We start from the raw sequence: 25163 nt of genomic DNA on the forward strand, positions 1-25163 counted from the left end.
TGAATTATCAATCGAAAAGGTCGATTAGCGTAAACTAATTTCTGATCACCGAAATTCAACATACTGTAGCTCTTGAACAGTGGTGAAACTGAAACATCAAACCTGGTAGCTGGAGAAAATGAATCAGTTAACGCAAACTGTGAATTCTTGTTCCGAAAAGCCAAAAGAAGAGGAACCTGAAATTGAACAGGCAAAATACAAACCAACATTCAGTCCGAAGGACCTTCGGACCTTCTAAGATAACTCAAGTCTACTAAAACCGGGAAGGACATTGTGGTTCGCGCAGAAGCTGGTGAACAGACCGATGCTAAGCAATCGGATTTAGCAGGAATAATAGTAAAATACCATCTCGGATTGAATGAAAAATTGACTGCTGATGATTTTTAAAACTGCAGTTTATAGTTACATTCTTTCCCTACGAAAAACAAGTAAGTAATAATATATGTACTTCAAAATAATAAATAGTTCTTGAAAGACTGGAGGTAACAAAATGGCTCATATTGAATGACGCACCGTGGACTTCTATATTAGATTGAAGAACTGTATCCTTTACCAACCGTCTACGATTTCTGGGAAATCGCGAAGCTTTGTTTAAATTGATCACGGATTTTTCGCCTTATAAAAATGAGTTTGGATATCAATTAGTAAGAAGTACTATAAATACAAACCAACTTTCACTGAAGCACAGAACGATACGATCATTTTCGCTCTAGATGAGACTGAAGCCACCCAGGCACAATTTCATCTTTGGGGCTCATTTTCGACATGATGTGTTTCCAGAACGAAGCACAAACACTTTAAGCAATATGCACATGTCATGGGTTCCAGAAAAAGTTTTTGTTATACTTTGTGTGTGAAGTCATACCTACACTTCACAAACAATTTTATAAACAATACTTTTTTGGATCAACTAAACTTACTCACCTTTATTTGTCAGACCTTAGATTGAGAAATTATTTTTCTAAATTAGCTCACCTTTAAATATCGCTACTGATATTGTTCCGTTATCTATAAAAACAATGAGCACAAACATGAATAGTTCGTGGCAGTACTTTTTCCAAATAATGTAATCTTGTTTGAAATAATTGAAATACTGTTAATAGAAGAAAAAATAGTCGAAATTGTTGAAGCAGATTCTTTCACCATACCTCCATTTTCAATTATTTTTATTAATAAAGCAATCAACGATTCAATCACAAAAAGAAAAATGCTTTTCCGAACAAAAATGCATTTACAATGCAATAATATACTTGAGTGACAATAAAAGTGGCATTATTGTTATAGTATAAGAAAATAAAAGCATTTTAATACATAATTATAAAGGTCAAAATCCTGTTTGTTGGAGTACCCCTCTCCCAAACGTTACTAAAGGATAACGCTCAAACGTCATCACTTTTTGGTATCGGCGCTGATCATAAAAGACAGCCGAGTGAGTCGAGAAACCACATCACACACGATCGGGTGCTTTATTGTCTACGAATATCATACGCATTAAATATAGTTATATTAGTTGTTACCACCAAGTGTTTCAGTAAATATCACAACGTAACAAAGTGGCGACGAGAATTGTGACGCGTGTCGGTATAAGTCCGTCGGGAAAAAACGGGAAAAAAACCAATTGTCGATATTCGTGAAAACAACGTGGTTGGAAAAAGAAAATGTCGGTGCCGCCATTGCATTCCGGACAGGCAGATCAACCGTTCAAGGAGACTATTTTACAAATCCTCAACAACCAGCACATGCTGATGGCGCGGTTGTCGGATCAAATGACGGCGATCCAAGGAAACGTCCAGCAAACAAATCGAACTGAGCTGATACTCGACTCCCTAGCGTCGAATATTACGGACTTTGTCTACGATGGAGAAACAGGATGTTCCTTTGAAGCTTGGTTCGCTCGCTATGCGGACCTCTTTGAGAAAGATGCCGCCCAATTGACGGATGACGCAAAGGTACGGCTCCTACTCCGAAAGTTGAATCCTGTCGCCCACGAGAGATATACATCGTTCATTCTTCCTAAGCTGTCAAGAGAATATTCTTTCGAAGAAACAGTAGCTAAATTGAAAACTATCTTTGGTACCCCTGTGTCAATTTTTCATCGTCGGTACCAATGTTTGCAGACAACTAAAGACGAGCATGAAGATTTTATTAGTTACTCATGCAAAGAAAACCGAGCTTGCGTTGATTTCAAGCTGCAGGAGTTGCAGGAAGAAAAATTCAAATGTCTCATTTTCTTGTGTGGGCTAAAATCATCCAAGGATTATGACATTAGGATGCGTTTGTTGTCGAAAATTAATGACACAAATGATATCACACTTGAGAAGGTTGTCGAAGAGTGCAAATCTCTCATTAACCTGAAGCGTGATACGGTTCTTATAGGAGGACAGTCTTCATCCTACACTGTGGCGGCAACGAAGGCTACCAGAGCACACTCACCATATGGACATAGGAGGGGAAATGTCAAACACAACAAAGGCAAGTGTGACGAAGTCAAAACGCCGTGCTGGGGCTGCGGCGGTATGCATTTTTCCAGTCAATGCACTTTTAAAGACCACAAGTGCCGGGACTGCGGTCGAACGGGCCACAAAGAAGGCTATTGTGGGTGTTTCAAACGGCGTCAACCAGTATACAAGGGCAAGCAGCAGAGCAAAATGCAACACTCAAATAAGATCGTGATAGTAAAGGACCTCAAACGAAGTAGGCGATATGTTGAAACCAGCATCAACGGAGTACCAGTTAGTCTTCAGCTGGATTCCGGCTCCGACATAACAGTCATATCTAGACAAAACTGGATCAAAATTGGAGCACCACAAACATGGCCACCGGACTGCGAGGTGCAGACAGCTTCTGGCAGTAAATTGAAAATCGATTCGATGTTCCGAGCCACCATCACCATCGGCGACACACAACGAGAAGGTAATTGTTACGTTACTAACCTATCTCTGAACGTTTTAGGCTCAGACCTACTAGATGAGTTTGGGCTATGGGACGTGCCGTTTTCATCATTTTGTAAGGTGATCGAAAAAAAAGAAGACCAACATATTGCTGAGTTAAAAGCGGAATTCCCAAGTGTTTTTTCGGATCGTATGGGCCTCTGTACGAAAAAGCAAGTACAGTTCACACTTAAAGAGAATGCGCGGCCGGTGTTCAAACCCAAGCGGCCGGTTTCGTACAGTATGGAGACGGTCATAGAAGGGGAATTACAGCGTTTAGAAGATCTCGGTATCATTACACCGATAACCTACGCAGACTGGGCTGCACCGATTGTGGTGGTACGTAAGCCGGACAATTCCGTCCGGATTTGTGCAGATTTCTCGACAGGGTTGAACAACGCACTAGAGGCAAACAACTACCCTTTGCCTCTCCCGGAAGACATATTCAATCGAATGGCAAATTGTGTGATATTTAGTCATATCGATTTGTCAAACGCTTATCTACAAGTCCCCGTCGATACAGAAAGTCGCAAGCTGATCAATATAAACACACACAAGGGATTATATCAGTTTAATCGGCTATCCCCTGGCATCAAAAGTGCCCCAGGGGCTTTCCAGCAAATTATGGATACGATGCTGGCGGGAATCGAATGCACCACCCCCTACCTTGATGATATACTGGTTGGAGGTCGTACCGTAGAGGAGCATAAACGTAACCTACGTCATGTGCTCCAACGCATTCAGGAGTACGGTTTTACGGTGAAGTTTGAAAAATGTCGATTTTTTATGCGCCAGGTGAAGTACCTAGGCCAGCTTCTGGACTCCAATGGTATTCGCCCTGATCCCGATAAGGTTAAGGCAATAGTTAATATGCCTCCCCCGCACGACGTATCAACCCTCCGATCGTACTTAGGTGCGGTTAATTATTACGGCAAATATATCCGAGAAATGCGAACTCTTCGGCAGCCGTTAGATAAACTTCTTAAAGAAGGAGTTTGTTTCCAGTGGTCAGACGCTTGTCAACGCTGTTTCGACCGTTTCAAGCAAATTTTGCAATCCCCTCTCATGCTTACACATTACAACCCTCGGCTCAAAATTGTGGTGTCAGCGGATGCTTCAAACGTCGGTATCGGTGCCCGCATTGCGCATCGTTTTCCAGATGGGTCGGAAAAGGCGGTTTTTCATGCTTCTCGAAGTTTAACCCCAGCAGAGACACGATACAGCCAAATCGAAAAGGAGGCTTTGGGCCTCGTCTATGCGGTCACAAAATTTCACAGAATGATTTATGGCAGGCAGTTCATTTTACAGACTGATCATAAACCACTTTTAGCCATTTTTGGTTCAAAACGTGGCATTCCACCATACACAGCCAATCGGCTCCAAAGGTGGGCACTAACAATGTTGTTATACAATTTTGAAATTGAGTATGTTTCCACTGATCATTTTGGCCACGCAGACATATTATCGCGTTTAATCAATAGCCATGTCAGACCAGATGAGGACTACGTCATCGCCTCCATTGAGATTGAACAGGAAATTTGCAACGTAGTCAGTCGGTCAATCGAGTATCTTCCTGTTTCATATAAAATGATAGCAGCCGAGACTACTCAAGACGAGACGTTGCAGCAGGTGTTGAAATATGTGATCAATGGTTGGCCGAGCGACAAGAGAACCGTCTCCGGTGGATTGGAGGTTCAACAATTCTTTGCACGACGGGAATCGATGTACGTAGCGTCAAGAGTTCTAATGTATGGAGAACGAATTGTGGTACCAAGAAAATTGCAGCGCAAGGTACTGCAACAGTTGCACAAAGGGCATCCGGGCGTAGAGCGAATGCGGTCTCTCGCGAGAAGTTATGTGTACTGGCCGAACATTGATGATCAGGTTTCAACTTTAGTTCGATCCTGTGCTGAGTGTGCGTCTGTGGCGAAGAGCGATACTAAAACTAAACTTGAATCATGGCCTATTCCTGAAAAGCCTTGGCAAAGAGTGCATTTGGATTTTGCAGGACCGATCAATGGAGTGTATTATCTTCTCTTGGTAGACTCATTGTCAAAGTGGCCAGAGGTGGTTCCTACTACCAGAATCACCACAGCAGCAACCATCTCTATTTTACGTCAGATCTTCAGCAGATTTGGAATGCCTGAAGTGCTAGTGTCGGACAATGGGACACAGCTAACAAGCGATGTGTTTGAGCGATTTTGCGAGGCAAACGGTATTATGCATCTCAAAACAGCGCCGTTCCATCCCCAAAGCAATGGGCAAGTGGAACGTTTTGTCGACACGTTCAAACGGACAATAAAAAAAATTCAGGCGGGAGGAGAGTCATTAGAAGAAGCAATTGATACCTTTTTGCTCTGCTACAGAGCTACACCGTGTCGAAATGCTCCAGACGGCAAATCCCCGGCGGAAGTGCTTTTAGGAAAACCATTGCGGACATCATTTGAACTGCTCCGCCCTCCAACCAGATTTTTCAAGGATAACAGTCTGAAGCAAAACAAACAATTCAACGCTAAACATGGTGCGAAGGAAAAATCCTTCGAGGTGAAAAATAAAGTGTTTGCCCAAGTGCACTACGGAAACAAATGCAACTGGGTGCCAGGAGAAATCGTTGAACGAGTGGGTACTGTCATATACAACGTTTGGCTTCCAGAAATGCAGCGGCTTATCCGGTCGCATAGCAACCAACTGAGGACACGCTACGAAGATAAACCGAGTGAATCATGTGAAGCGGAGCGGACTGTCCCCCTCGACATACTGTTGGGCGCCTGGGGACTCGGTCCAACCGAACCAAATACTACTAAGGAGGTAGCATCGACATCAGGATCGTCGGAAAGTTTGAATGATTTTCAACGGGAGTTTTTGCGAGAGCTCATGGGTCGCGAAGAGGGAAATCCTCGACCTCGGTTACCAAAAAAACCTCTACGATAGATCCTGAGGTACAACGTCGTTCGACGCGTCAGCGTAGAACACCAATCCGCTACGAACCCTACCAGGTTTACTAAAAAGGGGAGGTGTTGGAGTACCCCTCTCCCAAACGTTACTAAAGGATAACGCTCAAACGTCATCACTTTTTGGTATCGGCGCTGATCATAAAAGACAGCCGAGTGAGTCGAGAAACCACATCACACACGATCGGGTGCTTTATTGTCTACGAATATCATACGCATTAAATATAGTTATATTAGTTGTTACCACCAAGTGTTTCAGTAAATATCACAACGTAACACTGTTGTAAGTTGAATTTATTATCAACTTATTTCCACTTCCATCGTACGCATTTATGCGAGTGGAATGAAATTCTTCATTGTATAATTCGAAATGCCACAAAAGGGTTCCGGATCAACAAATTGAGAGGTGGAGCCTTATTTGGCCAATTCCATAGAGCCCTGCAACCCTGCAGAAGAAATTGACAGAGTTCATATGACACAGCCTTCGCAGAGAGAACCCACCCAGACAATCTTTGACGATTTTTTTTTTATTTGGAGGCACATAAAGCATCCGAACTCCGGGACCAAAGATTCCCGCACCAGTTTAAGAACCGATTTTTGAATCATCCGTGAAGAATACCGTTGACCCCAATATAATCAGAAGACCAAGAAGGCCACCCGGTAAGAAATTTTTAAGACGTTTAGGCTGCAGAATACTCATTTCCACCTCTAGTTGCACAAATTCATATTAGGTACCAGCAATTCTGTCTTCAGGACCTGAACTCGCAACCATCACTTTGGCATCACTAGGTTCTGCTTTTGAGTCACTGCGCGGAAAGCTAGCGTGATCAGGTCGTTCGGACTTCTTGTGAATCGGTTTGGAAGTCTGACGTGGTCGTAGGTTCTTCTTGTGGAAATTGAGAGTGGAGTTGCACTTCGTTAGGGTCTGTAGCGATTCCTCCTGCAGTCTTCATTCGGCATGCCTGTTGAGGGAAGCATGCATGAAAGACCTCTAAAGCAACCAGTTCAGCATTTTTTCAAGGCATTAGTAACCGAGCTATATCCTTCAACCATGGGGCGGTTTACTGGTCCTTCAAGTAAATAACCATGTCACTGCTCTTGTAGTTACATTTTGCAAACTTCGGTTTTATCACTTCGTGCCTTTGCTCTTCTATCTTAAGAAGAAGAGCGTGAAATATTTTGTCGGTGACTTGAAAAATTGAATGTTTTCGAAGAATTATTCAGCTTTTGGTGATGCAAAAGATTATTTTTCAAATTTCATGTGAGATGAAGTCAATTATAAATCAACATTTACCCCCAAAATAAAACAAGTATAGGTTGGTGATGGTGTAACTAAAATGCGATCAAATTAAGCCGTTAAAATTGCTGAAAAAAAACATTCCAATTGATTATTATTTTATACGTAATTATAATTTTCATTACTGGAGAACAAAGCCAACGCCTTCATTGGAAAAACGCATTCATAATGTTTCAATATTCGGGCATCTTCGGCTCACTGCTTGTTATCGAGTTTGGATTCCTAATTCCGCAGAGAATCAAGTTTTCGTTTTATTCTTCATTAGTTTGCTTTTGTTGGTCATTGGTTTAATCTGCGAGTGGTTCTTTCGCTGCACCTGCGAATCAAAAAAAAAGTCATTAGTGTGATTAGTACCTGAAAAAGAAACACCATACTTACAGTAAACAAACTTCAACGGGGAAATGGCTGGCTAGGGTTTACGCTTAGGTTTACCTTTTACTGCGTAATTTCGACCTGTAACCGATCGCTTAGACAGCTTCTCGGCCCCATATATGTGCAGTGTAATGTATTGATTGCATTGACGGATTTTATTTGCTCAGAAGTGATGTTGAGATCGGCTTCAAGTTCAAATCTCTGTAAATATAACAACATACAAAAATGCGTACCTTCTTTAGCAGTTTTCGATTCTTCAACGGCTTGAACGAGTTGGTCCTTAATTTTGGTGTTCTTAGTGTCATTGGCCAACAAAAACTGACGTTTATATTTCTGAATATCTTCCTGCTGCTTAACGCACTTCTTACTAAATTCTTCCAAAAAATCCTTGTTTGCAGATGTCCATTTTTCATATCCACGGTCTTCAGATTCCGGAACGTTGACGTCTGTTTCTGCCAGAAGGAAATCCACCCTCTGATAGGCTGATAGTCTTTCTCCTTTGAAATCACGATAGCTCCATTAACATTTAACTCCTCTGGCAGGCACTCGACTTTATTTCGAAATCTCCGGTAGGTTCCTCAGTAGATTCAAATTTGGTCATTGCAAGATCCTGAACTTCCTCGGGAATGCCGTCGTTAGCATCTGACTCAAAATCATAGAACATGGTCAAGCTGTCCAGTGCTTCCTCTACAACAACACGTTTTGGCATTATCGAACTAGTTCTAGGCATGGATGACGTAATTCTAGTTCCCACTTTCCCAAGCATTTCGGTGAAGAATTGCTTCATAGGAACGTTTACAAATTCATGCCCACTCTGACTGTAGCTTACGAAACAAAGCTGGATTCAATTGAGAGAAAAGTAATAACATCGTTATCAGCGTCGCGCTACGGATTTGGGTTGGGTTATGTTATGCGTGTGACCCGATCAGGACGATCAAAACTCAGAAATTGATCCAATGCGATGCAATTAAAAGAAAAGAAATTAACCAACAACGAATAACCTTACCATTGACTGCACGCAAGACTGGTTTTACTGGGCAGGTTGGTCCTGGTTTTCCGGACGTTGTGTCAGCACTCGTATGGCCTTTTGATTTGCAGTTTTTCGGGGCTCGTTTCGCCAAGGGCTCAGCTTTTATCTAAGTTATTCTTTTGCTTGGGAGTGACTCTAATTTATTCAATATAACTCCGAAATTTTCAGATGATTCACATCTTTGATTACTTTGAAAACAAGAAAAATATATGAATTGGGGTACCAAGCAACGTGATTAGGTCGTAAGTCTGAACGTAAACAAAACGAGTGAGAGATGATTTGTGCTTATGAAGTACAAGGGATATAACTCTCACTCGTTTCATTTGCGTTTAGATATACGACCTCATCACAAAGTACTCCAGTATTCTTGTGCTTGATGTTTGATTTCTTGAATAAGGTGGGTAAACTTAAAGTCCTAGAGTTAAAATTTATCTGTCACCTAGTCTGTCACTGAAAAGTTCCAATCGAACAGTCAAAAAATTTTTCATCATAGTTTGATTGGAACGAGTTTTGACAGTTCGCTTGGAGCTTTTGGTAACAGTCGACCAAACTTTAATTCCAGGTCTTTAGATCAACTTGGTGGGAACAAACCAACGGGTTTTATGAAAGGTATGTAAATCTGTATGCTTGTTGGTGAAAATATTTATTGTTCAAAGGCGTTTCATGATCCCAATTGTAACCGATAAATATCGGTTTCAACTGTCACGGTAATATTTATTTTTATTGATACATTTTTTGAGGAATTTATTTAGTTTCACAGGAATCACGCATTTGTTTGTATTTTGCTTTTACTGTATTCCACTGCGTCAGGGCAAATCTGCCGGATAAACGATATCGCAATTTAAGTCGGAAGTAAGAAAGAGATGCCAGATAATTGTTTACGAACTAAGCACGTGCGGTGGTGGGTTGAAGCTGACAAATTTGACAGTGCGCCTTGAACAGCACGCCAGGTTAATATTTCTAAATCGTAAATTTGTTCTGTTATGCTTGAGCTTTCGTTACCACAGTGTCCGGTGCAGTCACACCGAAAAATTGTCGGGCGAAACAGAAGTGACATAAGCAGCAGACGCAGCACCAGTAGCAGTGTTACCGTTGGGAACTTTTACCAAACTGTGTGATTGACTCGAGTGTCGATGAATTCGTTAAATACGATCCCTTGCGGCAAAGTACTCGGTCTCAGGGCAAGGGCTTTGTGTTCCTGGTGATTATTCAACTTTAACAAAACAAAGTTTAGTTACTGGAGATTAGTGCCCTTATTCACCTGAGAGACAATCTTGTATTTAGGCCATTCTTGACTAGTTTCTAACGACATCGACGATCACGGTAGGGTGAAAACGCGAATGGTACATCAAAAACAAATCAGGTGAAGTATTATTCCTCATCAATTTGTAGATTCGGTTCATAAATTAGAAATTAATTCTTTCTTGATTTTTATTAAATTATTTAATTATTTATTCAAACTGATCTAGCTATTTAACTAAGATTATTCGTTGTTCTTCTGTTCGGGTTTTCAGAAATAATCGGGTTTCTGTCAATCTAACTTTGAAGTGGACAATAACATGCTTTTTATGCATTTGAATAAATTTAGCTAATTGAAAAAACATCAGATTCGTCTGTACATCTGGCATCTCTGCTTGCAGTTGGTCTCCTTTTGCGTTGTACCTTAGATTATTGAAACATAGATATCCAACTCAACCAGCAATACGGGCAACAAAAATGTGGCGCCCCTCCGAGTATGATGGCGGTTGGGTGAACTACATTTAATGAGCACACACAGAAAAATATTAAGGTAATTGCTATCTTTTTAGGCTTGGTCAGATTTGTGCGGTGTTTGTAACAGACTAATCTATATGGTCTAGATAATAACAATAATTTATTACAACAGGACTATAATAAATGTCAATGTATGAGATGACCATGATATGAATTATTTATTTTGAAGATAGTATGACTAATCGTTCATAGTCGTTTCAACAATAAGTTTTTAAGCATAACCAAAGATGACTAGTACACAATACGTTACTCTTGCAGTATGCAGCGGACACGAGTTTCGCTGCGCGTGAACGAAAATTGAACTAATTTGTATACCGTTAATTTGGTGATGACAAGGTGGTGAAAGGTGAAGCATGTTTTTCAATATCATTGTATGGTCCTGTCATCTAATTTTCAATATCCTTATACGGTATTGTCACCTTGTTTTCGTTTTCATCCAGCGGATTGAGCATGATAAATCGATTTTGCTAATAATCACAGTTTTAAGGTCATCAGATGGCACCGTTATAAAGGTGTTGCGAGCAAAATGTATGAAGTCAGGTATCTTGCTCTAGTCATCATTAGCATAACTCATTTGTTGTTTGTACCAATTTTAATAGTCGATTGAGAACTACTAATCCCTTTGCGGAACTGGTTGGGTTAATAATTCTGCCTCAGCCGTCAAATAATGCTGTAGGATGTTCTCCTATTCGGTTCGTAGCTTCCGTTCCAGATTATTGTTTGTGATCTCATTCATTATCAATTTCACTATTCCTTGCTTGAATGTTTAAATCGATTTATTAATATTTGCAAAGAACTGAGAAAATCAAATTTGGAAATTTCACTCATCCTTTTAAGTTCTATTTAAAAACGATACAATATTTATTTTGGTGAATACCGCTAAACGCTATTTTTAACTAAGGTTTTACATTACTGCGTTGAAAATCGTTGTTATATACGTCTCCTAATATCCTCAAAATTAACTTACAACGAGTAGCAAAGCATAGCATAACGTATTTCGTCAAAATTCACGAATGCAAGTACAACATAAACAATGTTAAAATAATTTAAGTGAATGTGAAGCTTTGTTTTTTTCTTTTTGTCACCTTCAACAATTCGATGAGAGTATCTATGAGGTTTTTACATTTTGTGACTCATGGTAATTTGTAAAATTACGCGAGGTTTCTTTGCATTGTTGTTGTAATAAATTGAAATTACAAATCATCTAGATTATATTGTTAAGTCGATTGAAAACCGCCGTACGAATCTGATTGAAAGTAACATGATATTTTTCTGGGTGTGAGAATCTGGTCAAGCTCACCACTGAAATGATAAGGAGTACCATGATATTTTTCCGAGTGGATATGCTTTAGTTCACCCAACGGCCTACAGATGGCAAGTTCATAGGGTTGCCTTGAGATTATATGCAGCGAAGCCCAACTTGGATATCTATGTCTCTTTAGTCTATGGTTGTACACTCTCTGTTTACATCGGTGAGTTCCGTTGACGACATGCTGAGGTGAATTTCGAGATTTCGATACGACGAGCTGTCAGATATAGTGATTCGAGTTAAGATATCAACAATTTTTTCTTGCATCGGAAAAACTTTAGGAAAAAATACCCTATAAATTGTGATTTCCCATTTTGAAGTCGAAAAACACAGTTGTAAATTCATTACAGTTTTCTAAGCAGTGCAGCGCACCGTTTGGCACTGACTCGTTCCAATCATTCACCTCGGCTAGGAGTGGTTCAAATTGAGGATGATGATAATCCCATAATTCTGTTTCAATTGTTAAGCTGCTCGTTCCGGATTGGAAGTTTATTCTACCTTTATTACCAGCCGTTGTTTCATTACCTTTTTACTATGGAGGAACAAATAAGCCAAGATTCATGTGACGTTGAGGTAATTTTCTCCAAGATATTTATAGAACGAATCAAATACCATCACATGCCCTTCCAGATGAACAACTCTAAGGGGGTCCTGCTGAAGATAGCCAATTTGTACGCGGAACAGCTGATGTCCGATGTTTGCCTGGTAGTCGGTGCCAACCGCTATCCGGCCCATCGGGTAATTCTGTGTGCCAGCAGCGATGTATTCCAGGTGATGCTGATGAACCCGGAATGGAACGAGTGTCGCGAGAGTGTGATCGAGCTTAAGGAGGACCCGATGTGTTCGATGGTGTTTCCTCAGTTTTTAAAGTACCTGTACGTGGGACAAATCAAGGTTTCCATCCAAACGGTGATGCCTATGCTGGAGCTGGCCGACAAATACAACATCAAGGACCTGGTGGAGCTGTGCGTAGATTATATGCTGAAACATGTAGCCAAAGCAGCGACACAAGGCTATCTGGTGCCCTGGTTTCAGTACACCATTACGTTCGGTAGCAACCATACGGAGTTGACTCAGGCGCTGCAGAACTTTCTTAAGTGGAACTTGGACATTGTGTCGGAGTCAAATGATTTCAACGAGCTGTGCGGGATGATTCTGGTTCGATTGTTGCAGCAGAACGATTTGGTTATACAGAGCGAATTTACACTGTTTGAGTACGTTTCAATAAGCAAATCCGTCTCCTTTAGGCAGTAGTAATCAATTATTTTTTGCAGATATTTGGAAAAGTGGCTAATTTACAAAAAGGAGCAGCTCGATAAAGAGCAGGAGATGACGGAGGAGGAGAAACTGTATGAACTAGTCAGCACAATCGAGGCCGTCTTTGTGCACGTTCGCTTCGCTATGATGTCGCCTTCGGAGCTGGCCAAGATTTTGGTGCGGCCGATTTTGCAGTACCATAAGGAATTTTTCGTAGAACGCGTTGCCATCGGTATGAGCTACCACTCGGGACAGGACGATCGGATCCGGGCGATCCGCTCCCAGGAGAACGGTGCCCTGCAGTTTACACCACGTCTTTACACGAACTGGGGCTGCAGTATGGTTATCTGCGGCTTCGAGCAGATTGAGAATTACGAAAATTTTGTATACTTCTTCGACTCCCAGAAGGATTTGTCCGAATGCCACGAAGGTATGTTAAAGCCAATTCGTTATTTCGATTACAAGATTTACTACTTTTTGGTTTGTAGAGCAAAGTGTCGCCTGGGTTATCGAGTTCTTTCCACGGGGCGTACGCTACCATCGTGCCAAGCTTATAGGGGTGCACAATACGCTGATCCATTCGGAGATACCTGAGTCGATTATCCGGACTGTGCGGTTGAAAGTTCTGTGCCAGGAGCGCCATGAAGAGGAGCGGCGATTTATTGTGAGTCGATATATTTATGTGCTTGATGTCTAGACCCCTTCTTTTTCTCTTTGTTTTAGATTGGCGTCCTGATCAGCGGGGTGCAGAACAAAATCACCCACGTGCGGACGTGCCACGTCCGGACGGCGTACTTCTCGAACGAGTTCCGGGTGCTGCACATCGACAACCTGATCCCGTACGACGAGCTGCAGCTGAGCGCGGTCAACCTGAGCACGCATCTGATCGGCGAGAAGCGAGACACGATCCGGCTGCACGTGGTGATTGCGCCACTCGGAGAGTACGCCTGCAGTGAGGCCCCACCGTTCGAGTTTCGGAACTTATAACCAACGGTGCAATGTCGTCCTAGGTAGGTCCGTTTTGCGGCTGTCAAGAGGTTAGTCAATACATTTAAATATACTACGGAAGCGGGAAGAGCGGGAGCTGGAGAGCGCCAGGGTGCCAGAAGCCGGTCAGCCTGGGACAGACCGTCGATTGTTGTTTTTCTTTTTTCTCTTTTTTTCTACCGGTTTGTGTAGAACTTCGATTAGCGGCCAGGAGAGGGGTTTTCAGATTGGAAACTTTTATCTTCCCTAGGTCGTTTTTGTTTTAAAAGCGTAGAAAATTTCAATCGGCAGTAGAAACGATAGATTCTGTGACGCATTGTGCCGAGTTGTATAGCAGTTTTACATGCAGAATCAAGTGTACGATAGAGTTATGATCCATGTGCTAATATTTCACAACAATAAGTACTATCAGATTAGCTATTAGTTGATTCATTATGTCCGAAATCAATTCAATTTTCCGCGGACTGGGGGATCTTTAAACTGCCGTAAATGTGATGCAATGCAATCGATCATTCGTTCCACTTTTTCATTTGTTTTATTAGGAAAGGTGTACCTGTTTTTCTGCCTTTGATAATTGCTTCTCCGCATCGCACGGTTGCGTGTTTGCTTTTACTAATGGTGATGTTATTCGTTTTTTTTTGTTGAACTTACGGTGCTTCTCAGCGCATATAGCTTCTACAGTGTTGAACGGACGGGCGTGATACCGCAGAATTCGGGATAGCTCACGGGACCCAGCTGGTGCATCTTTTGTCTGCGTAATGCATGCTGTTTGCGAAAAAAAAAAACAACAAAAAAGTACACAAGCGAGAACGTTATCATAAATGAGTTGAGGAGAAAACTTTGGCTGAAGTTGCTTCTCGTGCGTTCTGTTATAATTATCTTGAGAGTTTTCACGCCCGTTTACTTAGCCATTTTTTCCTTTTTTTCTCAATTTATATTTCTGTGTTTTTATCAGCATCCTATAAAATTTCAGTGGAGCTTTGTTAGTTTGGTGACATCGGTAATTCTTGAAACTTCAGCAAAAAAAGCTATAAGGCTTTTTCCGGATAGTTTTCACTTAAAAACGAGGATCTACTTTTTTCTATATGAAGTTTGAAAAGTTTTACTGTGGGGGGACCTCGCTCGTATGCTGATAGAGAAAGCGAAGAGGGGGGGGGGGCGGTGTAGTTCTGACCTCCTTGGAGGAAAGCCCAACTTTTCTGAGCGTCCGTTTCCCAGGTTAGGGGCGGCTCAGAACAGCTTCTAACCCGGAGCGGGCGGCTGAATTGAGAAACGTGTCGTCTCTAACATTACATACAACCAAGGTGGCAGCCCCATGCTAAGACTCGGTAGCGTGACCCTAGTAAGGCAACATTGACAGGCATTGACTTGACATTCGGTACCTGCAAGTCGCTAAATTTTGTTGGCGGAGACAGGGTGCTGCTTGAGCAGTTAGAACCTCGCGAATTCGGCTTCGTAGCTCTGCAGGAGATCTGTCACAAAGGTGAGAAGGTGTGGAGAGTAAGTGGCGGCAAGGCCCATTTCTACGAGAGCGATGGAGCAACCAACGAGCTGGAAACGGGTTTTTATGTACTGGGCAGAATGCAGGATCGCGTGATCAACTAGATGTGTTTATTAAGGATTGGAGATCAGTTCTCCAACTACAGCATTATCACGTGACAAGGAATCATTCTACGCGCAGTTGTAGGCAGAATATGACAGCTGTTTGCCACGGAAATGATTTGAGTACGATTCTGAAGAGGAAGAATAGCTGAAGGACAGAGATCGTTAAGAGCTGGAGAAACCGTTTCGGGTTAATGACACGCGCAAGTTGGAGAAGAGGGTGAACCAATCCGGTAAGAGCTACACACCAAATCCAGAGACAGAAAGGGAAACCTGATCACAAACGAGCGTGAGGTGGTCGACAAGTGGAAGTAGTTTTTCGAAGAGCACCTCAACAGGGGAGCAACGGAAGGAGGCGGCAGGGAAGTTAACCTTGGAGTGCCTACAAAAGACAACAGTTTACTAATAGGGGGACGGGACACGAGGCATATGGACGCTAGGCATATGGATGTTAGGCATAGTATGCTAGGCATACAGACGCGAGGCATAATGGATGTGAGGCATAATGGATACGAGGCATACTGCCACAAGGCATAACGGACGCGAGGCCGAATGGACGCGAGGCCGAATAGACGCGAGGCCGAATGGACGCGAGGCCGATTGGACGCGAGGCCGAATGGACGCGAGGCCGAATGGACGCGAGGCCGAATGGACGCGAGGCCGAATGCGATGTTGTACGATCGCATGAGATCCAATTATGTAGTTCAGGTGTTATTATATTCCTAAAGAGTTTAAGTTGGGTATAATACCTTTCTTGAAATCATGCGGCGAAGACGCATAATCGAGGGCAAGGAAACGAGGCGGCACTAAGCCGCCGTGGTTTCCGCAGTCCGAGCCGGCCGCCGACCCGCCGTCGGAAGCGGCGGCCTCTCGCACCCAAACGACTGATCTACTGGTTTGCTAGGTCTACTCAAACAGAGTTTTCTTCCCTTAGTTAAGTCCGAACGAGCGGTAGCGAGTAAGGACAGCATTCGCTCAGACAGCGAGTCGGCCGAAGGCCGCGAGTGTATTGCTTTTCAAATGACACTTTGAAGCGAAATACATGTTATCGAATGCTGTGTTGATGATGACGATAATAACACATTCCATATCACTTCCCCTTGGCCTTGTGTCCTTTCGGCCTCGCGTCCGTTCGGCCTCGCGTCCATTCGGCCTCGCGTCCATTCGGCCTCGCGTCCATTCGGCCTCGCGTCCATTCGGCCTCGCGTCCATTCGGCCTCGCGTCCATTCGGCCTCGCGTCCATTCGGCCTCGCGTCCATTCGGCCTCGCGTCCATTCGGCCTCGCGTCCATTCGGCCTCGCGTCCATTCGGCCTCGCGTCCATTCGGCCTCGCGTCCATTCGGCCTCGCGTCCATATGCCTCGTGTCCGTATGCCTGCCGTCCATTATGCCTAGCGTACTATGCCTCGCGTCCGTATGCCTCGCGTCTGTATGCTTAACGGGGTGTCATCTACTAATAGAGCTCCATACACACGACAAAGAGGCACTAGTAACGGCAGTCCACTGTATAATTTTTAGGGTTTGCGTGGAAGAAAGACTACCGGAGGAATGGATTGAAGGAGTTGTATGCCCCATTAATAAAAAAGATGATTAGCTACAGTGCAGCAGCTACCGTAGCATAACGTTGATTGACGCCGTAGTGGTAGATGAATTCGTATGCTCGGTATCCCTGGTAACTGCCGACAATAACACAAGTAATAGATGCAACGACGCACACCAGCTGGAAATCGTGTCTATCAAGGTCTCCATTGTGCACCTGACGAAGGCTGACAGGTTGCGATGGGCCTGGCATGTCACGAGGATACCGGACGACAGTGAGGTAAAATCGGTTCTCTTCAAATGATTAAATGATAGTGATACTTACAACTCTTTTCATGATACATTACGTCACCAACTAACATCATTAAGCAACTGTAGGCTGCTATTTTCACTAAATACTACAAGGTATACAGCCCTAGAGTTGTATGAAATGGTGACGTGGGACTAAACACTAGGACTATTAGGGGATTTTTTGTTACAAAATATACAGAGTCTGCAGACAGAATCAATGTGTTTGCTCAGCGACTGTACGTATTTTTATTTTCAGCCTCCCCTGGAAATCAATTTTTGAAATATATTCAACAACACTGGAAAGAATATCGTTTATATTTGGCGATATTTTGCCTGTAGTATTTTTTTGTGCAAACAACATGTATTTGACAAGTCACAAGCATATCGTACCTTCTAGTGATTGTCGATGATTCATTGTTTCATATATATGTTGTCTTTCTAATCCGGTTTCTATGGTTAAAAGAGGACATTTAAATACATGTATAAAACCATGAATTGACAACTTACTAGACATTGAATTAGGTGGTGCCGCTGAAGTTGAAAACTCCATAATAAAATTTACCGAATTTCTGAACTCGAAACCCTAGACCCTGGAATCACACAACGTTTTATTCGAAAAGATGCGGAAGGCGATTCTTTGTTTTCTTAGAGCAAGATCGCGCAAAATGACCTATGGTCGAATATCGACCATTTTTGATTTGAATGAAACTTTGCACACGTATTTGGCTTAGCAAACTGAGCATTATTCACAGATGGAGAGATTTTTTACATCCACGAGTTACATTCTAAAAGGGCGTATGCCTTTTGGCATAGGTTTTATTCGAAGCATTGTAGCCCAGAAACCGTTGGTTGTATAGAAAAACTGTCTGAGAATGAGTTGTAGGGAATTAAAAATGCACCATGAAAAAAATATCCACTGTACAAAAAAAAATTTTTGACCAAAAAAAATTCAAAATAAACATTAAATTTTGATTTAAAAAAAAAGAGTTGAATTTTTTTTTAAATTTTTTTTTTTAAAGAAACTTGACGTTAATACGCAACTTTAAAAAAAAAGTCCAGGATGGAGAAATGAAAAATATTTTTTTTATGGTAGATAAATTTTTTTATAAAAATTCCAATTTAAACATTTTTCAAAATATTTGTATTCTGATGATTTTAAAAGATGCAGAGAGTCATTTTGAATCAAAAAGCTCTTGTAGTAAACATTCTAAAAACATCGGTTTTCGAGTTATTTTGAATTTAAGCTCGAAAAATTATTAATATTTCGGAAAATACACGTTTTTCTCAATTTGTCCATGGTTCTCCAGCAAAAACCATACGTTCTTTGGAATGCTTGATCAAAAATATACAATTCATTCTTTGACAACAAAACGATTGGATAAATAACTCAAGCGCTAAACCTTAGCCTACCTACACGTTCCCTCTTGCCGAATGTTTTATAAAAAAATATGTTTGTCGTGCAACACTACCTACTTGTTTACTAATAATAACTGTTTGTAAAGTACGCAACCAATTACTACTGGGTTACCTATAATATCTGTTTTCGTATATAAATACGATTGCACTACTCCAGATGTGTTAGTAACAGTTTGCATTTTGTGAAGATGAATAAAGTGAAAATGGAATACACCAAACCCAAATACTGTAAACCCTTTCCTGATCATCGGTGCTCATCAAGCTTACGAAAATTGATCGAAAACGTTATTGCAAAATTAAAAATATTGAACAGTCAAGCTCATTTTATTACGTCTTTATCAATTTGTGATTCGTGTAGTTATTGGAATGATAGTCAAGCCACCATTCATCCCTTCGTTGTTTACTATTCAGAATCTGGAACACTTAAGAATATCAGCTTCATCATAATATCGGAAGTACTCCATCATGATACTGTTGCGGTTCAGGTGTTCATTGCCAAATTAATGAGTTTTTTGAAAACAATAATAGAGTTGAAAAAAGCGATATTAATGTCTGATGGAGCTGCCTCACAATATAAAAATAGAAAAAACTTTGAATGTAACTCAAGTGTGTAAAAAAATTTTCCACCTGTGAAAAATGCTCAGTTTGCTAAGCCAAATACGTGTGTGTCATTCAAATCAAAAATGGTCGATTAAATTTTCGCGTAATTCCAGGCGATTTGAAATGATTTTGCTCATACAGCAAACTGTGTGCTTTACTTTTGTATGCAAACGAGTGCGAAACAAAAGCAATCTACAAACGGGCTCTTGTTAGTCGGAGTTTCATGGTATGAATTTGCTGCTAGGATTTGACACTTCAATCAGTTAAGCGAATTTCATGATCATAAATTGAGAAAGGGCTGAATGTTTTCAATGTAGTTTTGAGTATGCAGGAATTGCCAAATTAGTTTTACATAATTAAAATTTCATAAATATTTGTTTACTGTTTTCTTTTTTAACACGTATTTTTATAACTTTTTATTGATAAATTTTGTGATCTTTGCCCAAACTTATATCATATTTTTACGGATTGAGTTCGCTATTATAAATTTTCATTAATGAGGTATCATGGTTATGATTAAAATTAATCCTGGATGGAAGTTCAAATTAAGAAAAAAAATTGAAAAATCTGCTATCGCTTTTTTCACTAAAGTGACAATTTGCGCAGTTTTGCGCTACAGCGGACAGTATGCATTTGAAAGCTTACGTTTTAACCTTAATTTCGAATGTAGTCACAACCGTGGCCAACTGCGACAACTAAACTTTTAAGCTACTTTTCTACAAAAAATCACGTTTTTTTTATTTTTTTAGTGTCAGGCCTACTGTGACCGAGTTTCACAATATCTAATGAAAGGGGTTTATTTTGCACAATATTTACAACAACTTTTCCTTTGATCTCAAAAAAATCCAAGCTATCATTGAAACTACAGAGCGTTTTAAAGTAATGTACTTCTTTTAAAAAAAATGTCAAAAAACGTCAAGTCAAACAAAATTTAGATTTCATGATATTGTGTCCAAATTTTGGATTCATTTAAACTTTTTTTTGGCTGATGGCCAGCGATTCCCCACTGTGCTATGGGTATATTCAAACTGAAATATCACAAAAACACAAAAAAACACATCTTTCAAAATTTCAGCAAATAAAGATTTTTTGATGGACAATTTTTAGAAAAAATCATGGTTTGCTAATACTTGCTAACCTATGAAATATCAAATTCATAAAATTCTGTATTTTTTTTAAACTTTGTGTAACATTTTCACTTAAGTACTTTGAAAACTTCTGCACTCGGAAGAAAACGACGTAATTACATATTCAATTTTTATCGAGAAAAAATTTGTAAGAAATTAATTCGAGTGAACTCATAAAATTATCACAATAAAACGTGAATTTCAGACAAATTCTATAAAAACTCGTAGATCTCTGAAATTTGAAGAGTTTGAAGTTTCATAGAATTTAAAGATCTACAACTACAATCGCAAAGCTCTAGCGTGTAATGAGAAGAACTTGGCATCGCAACGCCACCTTCGCGACTAAATTCCGAACTAATTCAAACATCCAAAATGAAGCCCTAACTATACCAAGAAACTTTGTAGAAGATCGGAAACCGATTGGTCAAACCCTGAGAGCGCTAATAATTTCGAACCGGTAGATTTGATTCCTGGCCCAGTGTGCACTGGTCGATAAAATGAAAAAAAAGTGCATTCCAAAAGTTCAAGTCGTAAAAAAAATGAAAGATTGTAGCTATTCATTACCATGAGCTTTGGTGCCCCCCCCCTAGCCATTACCAAAACGCGTCAACTTACGTGAGAGTGTCGTATAGACAGAAGCGTAGCTAGGGGGGGGGGGGGGCGGTTGGTGCGGTCTGCACCAGGACCACCACTCAAGGGGGCCCCAAAATCTTGCGAACACCGAACCGGTCAACATGCCCATCTGAACTTAACCTCATGTAACTGTGCTCGCTACTCTGCTCTCGTGATCCACTCGGACAAAGTATACGTGATACCCAGGCTTGCTTGGATTTCTCCGTAGATCTAAGGATTTGTTCACCTCTACGGAAAAACATTTATATGGGAAATCCGTAGAAAAGAGGGGAAATCAGGGGAAATCCGTAGAAATCCGTAGAATCTACGGATTTGAACGAAATAGTTCTGGCGACGCTGTGATACCGATGTTCATTTTTACCATGATTCGTGATTCGACTGACGCCGAAGTTGAATGTTTTGCGATCGCAAAAAAAAAAACATTCGATGCAACGTGGAAACTAGAGATGGTCGGGTTTGGCTTTTTTTCAAACCCGTACCCGACCCGTACCCGATTTGTTTTTTCGGTTGAAACCCGAACCCGACCCGAACCCGACCCGAACTCGAAACTTTTTTTTCGATCAAACCCGAATCCGACCCGAGCCCGACAATTTTATTTTTGTAAAACCCGAACCCGAAACTGTGAAACCCGAACCCGATCCGAACCCGAGATTTTTTTTGGAGGGTAGATTTTTTGTACCGATTTGAGGCTGCTCTGAAGCTTCGAGCCTCGAATGATATTGAAATGTTAGTGATTTTTACAGTTGCATGAAATAAGACATCATTATCTCACAAAAATGCTTATTTGATATAGTCGGGTTTTGGGTTTTCAGGCCTAAACCCGACCTTTTTTAAAACCCGAACCTGACCCGAACCTGAATTTTTTTTACCACCAAACCCGAACCCGACCCGTACCCGACACCTTCAAAAATTTACAAACCCGAACCCGACCCGAACCCGACGGGTACCATCTCTAGTGGAAACACGCAACGAAGGAGAGTTTTTTTGCAATACTGAAACCCAGATATGGTAAAGCACGCACCGCACTAGAGGCGGAACAAAAATTGAGCTCTTGCTTGCTAGGTATCACGCACTTGAGCTGGGTGCTTCGGTCGATGATTCGACACGCGAAGAATGAAGAATACCACCACAGAGCGGATATCTCTTCGTTGGTGTTTTTCTAAAGTTACATAGAGCGCACGGTGCAGCCCCGAATCATTTTGCTTGCTTTTTTGCTTCGTGGCATCTCCGTCTTCTTGTACTCTGCCTATCTCTGCTGTGTATATTACACGTAACAGCTAGTGCAGAGGGTGAGCGCTGACGACGTTTGCGGGAGATTTATATTTGTGTTGTTTTTGAAATTAAATGTCATGAATTCAATGAAATGAAATTTATTGTAATGAAGCAGCAAAATAATGCTCTGTTTAACAGTTTCAAAAGAACATGGCGTGAAAATTTTTTACAATTTTTGCAACAGTTGCAATAACTTGGATTTGTTTGTTTCGTTTAAAGAAAGCATGCGTTTCGGTAAATATTCCCTGTAATTTGAGGTTTAAATTGCTTTATATGTTTGAGCCTTCAGCCAGAAAATACCGTGGAATATAATCAAGACACTATTTCGATACATTTCGTCGTTTAAGGAAGCATAATCATCAATCTTCATTCAAAAAACGAGTTTATATTTAAAAAAAATATTACAAAATTCCTAATCAAACTTGGTAAAGTACGCACAGCATCTCAAGCAGAGCTTGATTGTAGCTCTAGCTTCATAACCCACACGCACTCGGGTTAGGTGCTTTGGTCTTCAGCTTGGTGCGCAACAAATTAAGAAAAGCATCACACAGCAAATATCTCTTCACGGATGGGACGACTACAGGGCGTCCCTCACTAAATACAACGCCGAGCTACGCAAGGCTAAACGGAAATCCAGAGTTAGTTTCTGTGAAAGAATCCAAACTCTGCCGGAAGCTACGCGGCTCCAAAAGGCGATGTCCAAAGACCATACTAACGGTTTAGGACAGGTGAGGAAAGAGGATGGATGCCTCACTGTCACTACCAAGGAAACACTGGAGGTTCTTATAAACACCCACTTTCCTGGATCGACAGAGACCGAAGAACTGAATAGTGATGGGTCGCGGCAGGACAATTCGAGACATATGGCGTCTCGGGAGTCCATCCTGCTGGCCCGTCGACTGTTCACGGAAGCTTCAATAGGTTGGGCTCTAAGCTCATTCGACCCTATGAAGTCTCCTGGTCCAGACGGCATACTACCCATCTTTCTACAAAAATCGGCCGCAGTTATCATGTCCGAACTCATCAACCTCTTCAGAGCCAGCTTTATCCTGGGCCATATTCCGGATAACTGGCTGAAGGTGAAGGTAGTGTTTATCCTCAAAGTTGGAAGAAAGGACAAAACCCTACCTAAAACTTTCAGACCCATAAGTCTGACTTCATCACTTCTCAAGTTGATGGAGAAAATAATGGATAAATATATCCGTGATGAGTTTCTTAAAGACTCCCCGCTGAATAGGAACCAACATGCCTATCAAAACGGCAAGTCAACAGAAACTGCTCTTCACAGCTTAGTGACGTTGATTGAACAGTACCTGAGTTATCAGGAGACGGCGCTATGTGCCTTTCTTGATATTGAAGAGGCGTTCGATAACACGTCCTTTGCATCAATTAATCCGGCTCTCTCCAATAAGGGAATCGACCACACTTCAAGGAACTGGATACACGCAATGCTCTCTAGCAGAGTGATCACAGCAACCTTGGGAGATTCGTCTGTAACAATGTCAGTGATCAAGGGGTGTCCGCAAGGAGGAGTTCTCTCGCTCTTGTTATGGTCACTAGTTGTCGACGCACTTCTCAACAAGCTTTCACAGCTTGGTTACGAGGTCATTGGATACGCCGATGACATCGTCCTCATCGTCAGAGGTAAAGATGACGCAACTCTGTCGAGCCGAATGCAAACGGCTCTGAATACCACCATGTCATGGTGTTTACAGGAGGGTCTAAACATAAACCCCTTAAAAACAGTCCTAATTCCATTCGGCAGACGAAGGACGATCTCCATCACTCCTCCAATACTGAGTTGAGTTAGACTGGGCTTCAGCAATGAAGTCAAATATCTCGGAATTATTCTGGACAAGAAACTGAACTGGTCTGCACAACTGGATCATGCCGCTAAGAAAGCGATCTCAGCGATCTGGGCCTGCAGAACTCTCTTCGGTAAGACCTGGGGACTGAAACCAGACTTGGCACTCTGGTCTTACAAGACCATTGCCCGACCACGAATCACCTATGCTGCTCTAGTGTGGTGGCCTAAGGTGAACGAGGTGACTGCGCAAGCCAAACTCAAAAAAGTTCAAAGACTTGCATGTCTTTCGGTTACCAGCGCTATGCGAACAACTCCAACTGCAGCCATGGAAGCTATGCTTTGCCTACTACCTCTACATCTTCATGTGAAAAAGGAAGCAGAGCTTGGCGCTCTAAGGTTGCAAAGGAGGAAAACCATACTTGAATCGGCCACCTTCGCATACTTAGGGAGTTCAAACTAACTCCGCTATTAACCACAGTCTCCGACTGGATGGACGTTAGGTCCAACATGGATATTCCATATAGAGTGATTGAAACAAACCGCTCTATGTGGAACAATGGAGGGCCTAATCTTCCACCTGGCATCGTCAATTTTTATACGGACGACACCTGCCGATTCTGCAAATCTGAACCAGAGAGTTCAGAGCATTTGCTTTGCTCTTGCGAAGCTCTTGCTTCCTCTAGGTACAACTTCTTAGGAAGTTACCTTTTAACTCCATACCAAGCATGGAGCTCAGATCCCAAGCAGGTCATTAGTTTCATCAACTATGTTGTACCTAATTGGGGTACAGGTTTACAACAAAACAGTTCTACTCCATCAATGAGTACGAACAATCCGTAACCTGTGCACAGCAATCGGGGCCCGCCACAAAAGACAATCAGCAAGAATGTCGCAGTGGCATTTCAGTACCCAGTGCCCTTCAGGCATACAGAGAAAAAAAAATCTCTTCACGGATCAAAACAAAACGAAA

At 41.6% G+C, this 25163-nt stretch overlaps 2 protein-coding genes across 2 annotated transcripts; both read left to right on the forward strand.

Annotated features, from left to right (window-relative positions):
* The first annotated feature begins 1658 nt into the window (after positions 1-1658).
* LOC129716581 (uncharacterized protein K02A2.6-like) lies at positions 1659-5861 on the forward strand. The gene has a single exon (XM_055666415.1). The coding sequence runs from the start codon at positions 1659-1661 to the stop codon at positions 5859-5861; it is 4203 nt and encodes a 1400-aa protein (XP_055522390.1).
* Positions 5862-11858: 5997 nt separating this feature from the next.
* Positions 11859-14322, forward strand: LOC129725359 (BTB/POZ domain-containing protein 17). The gene is made up of 5 exons (XM_055681106.1): positions 11859-12235; positions 12293-12876; positions 12937-13349; positions 13408-13583; positions 13643-14322. Exons 1-5 carry the CDS (start codon positions 12197-12199, stop codon positions 13904-13906), a joined length of 1476 nt encoding a protein of 491 aa, XP_055537081.1. The 5' UTR covers positions 11859-12196; the 3' UTR covers positions 13907-14322.
* Positions 14323-25163: the final 10841 nt, after the last annotated feature.

This window comes from Wyeomyia smithii, chromosome 1 (assembly GCF_029784165.1).
Source record: "Wyeomyia smithii strain HCP4-BCI-WySm-NY-G18 chromosome 1, ASM2978416v1, whole genome shotgun sequence".
NCBI classification, from domain to species: domain Eukaryota; kingdom Metazoa; phylum Arthropoda; class Insecta; order Diptera; family Culicidae; genus Wyeomyia; species Wyeomyia smithii.

Bases quoted from the DNA above. Each gene is read 5' to 3' on its own strand.
- LOC129716581 (XM_055666415.1), top strand. From the start codon at position 1,659: ATGTCGGTGCCGCCATTGCATTCCGGACAGGCAGATCAACCGTTCAAG.
- LOC129725359 (XM_055681106.1), top strand. From the start codon at position 12,197: ATGGAGGAACAAATAAGCCAAGATTCATGTGACGTTGAG. The intron at 12,236-12,292 runs GTAATTTTCTCC...ATGCCCTTCCAG, and splicing joins AAGATTCATGTGACGTTGAG to ATGAACAACTCTAAGGGGGT. The intron at 12,877-12,936 runs GTACGTTTCAAT...TATTTTTTGCAG, and splicing joins AGCGAATTTACACTGTTTGA to ATATTTGGAAAAGTGGCTAA.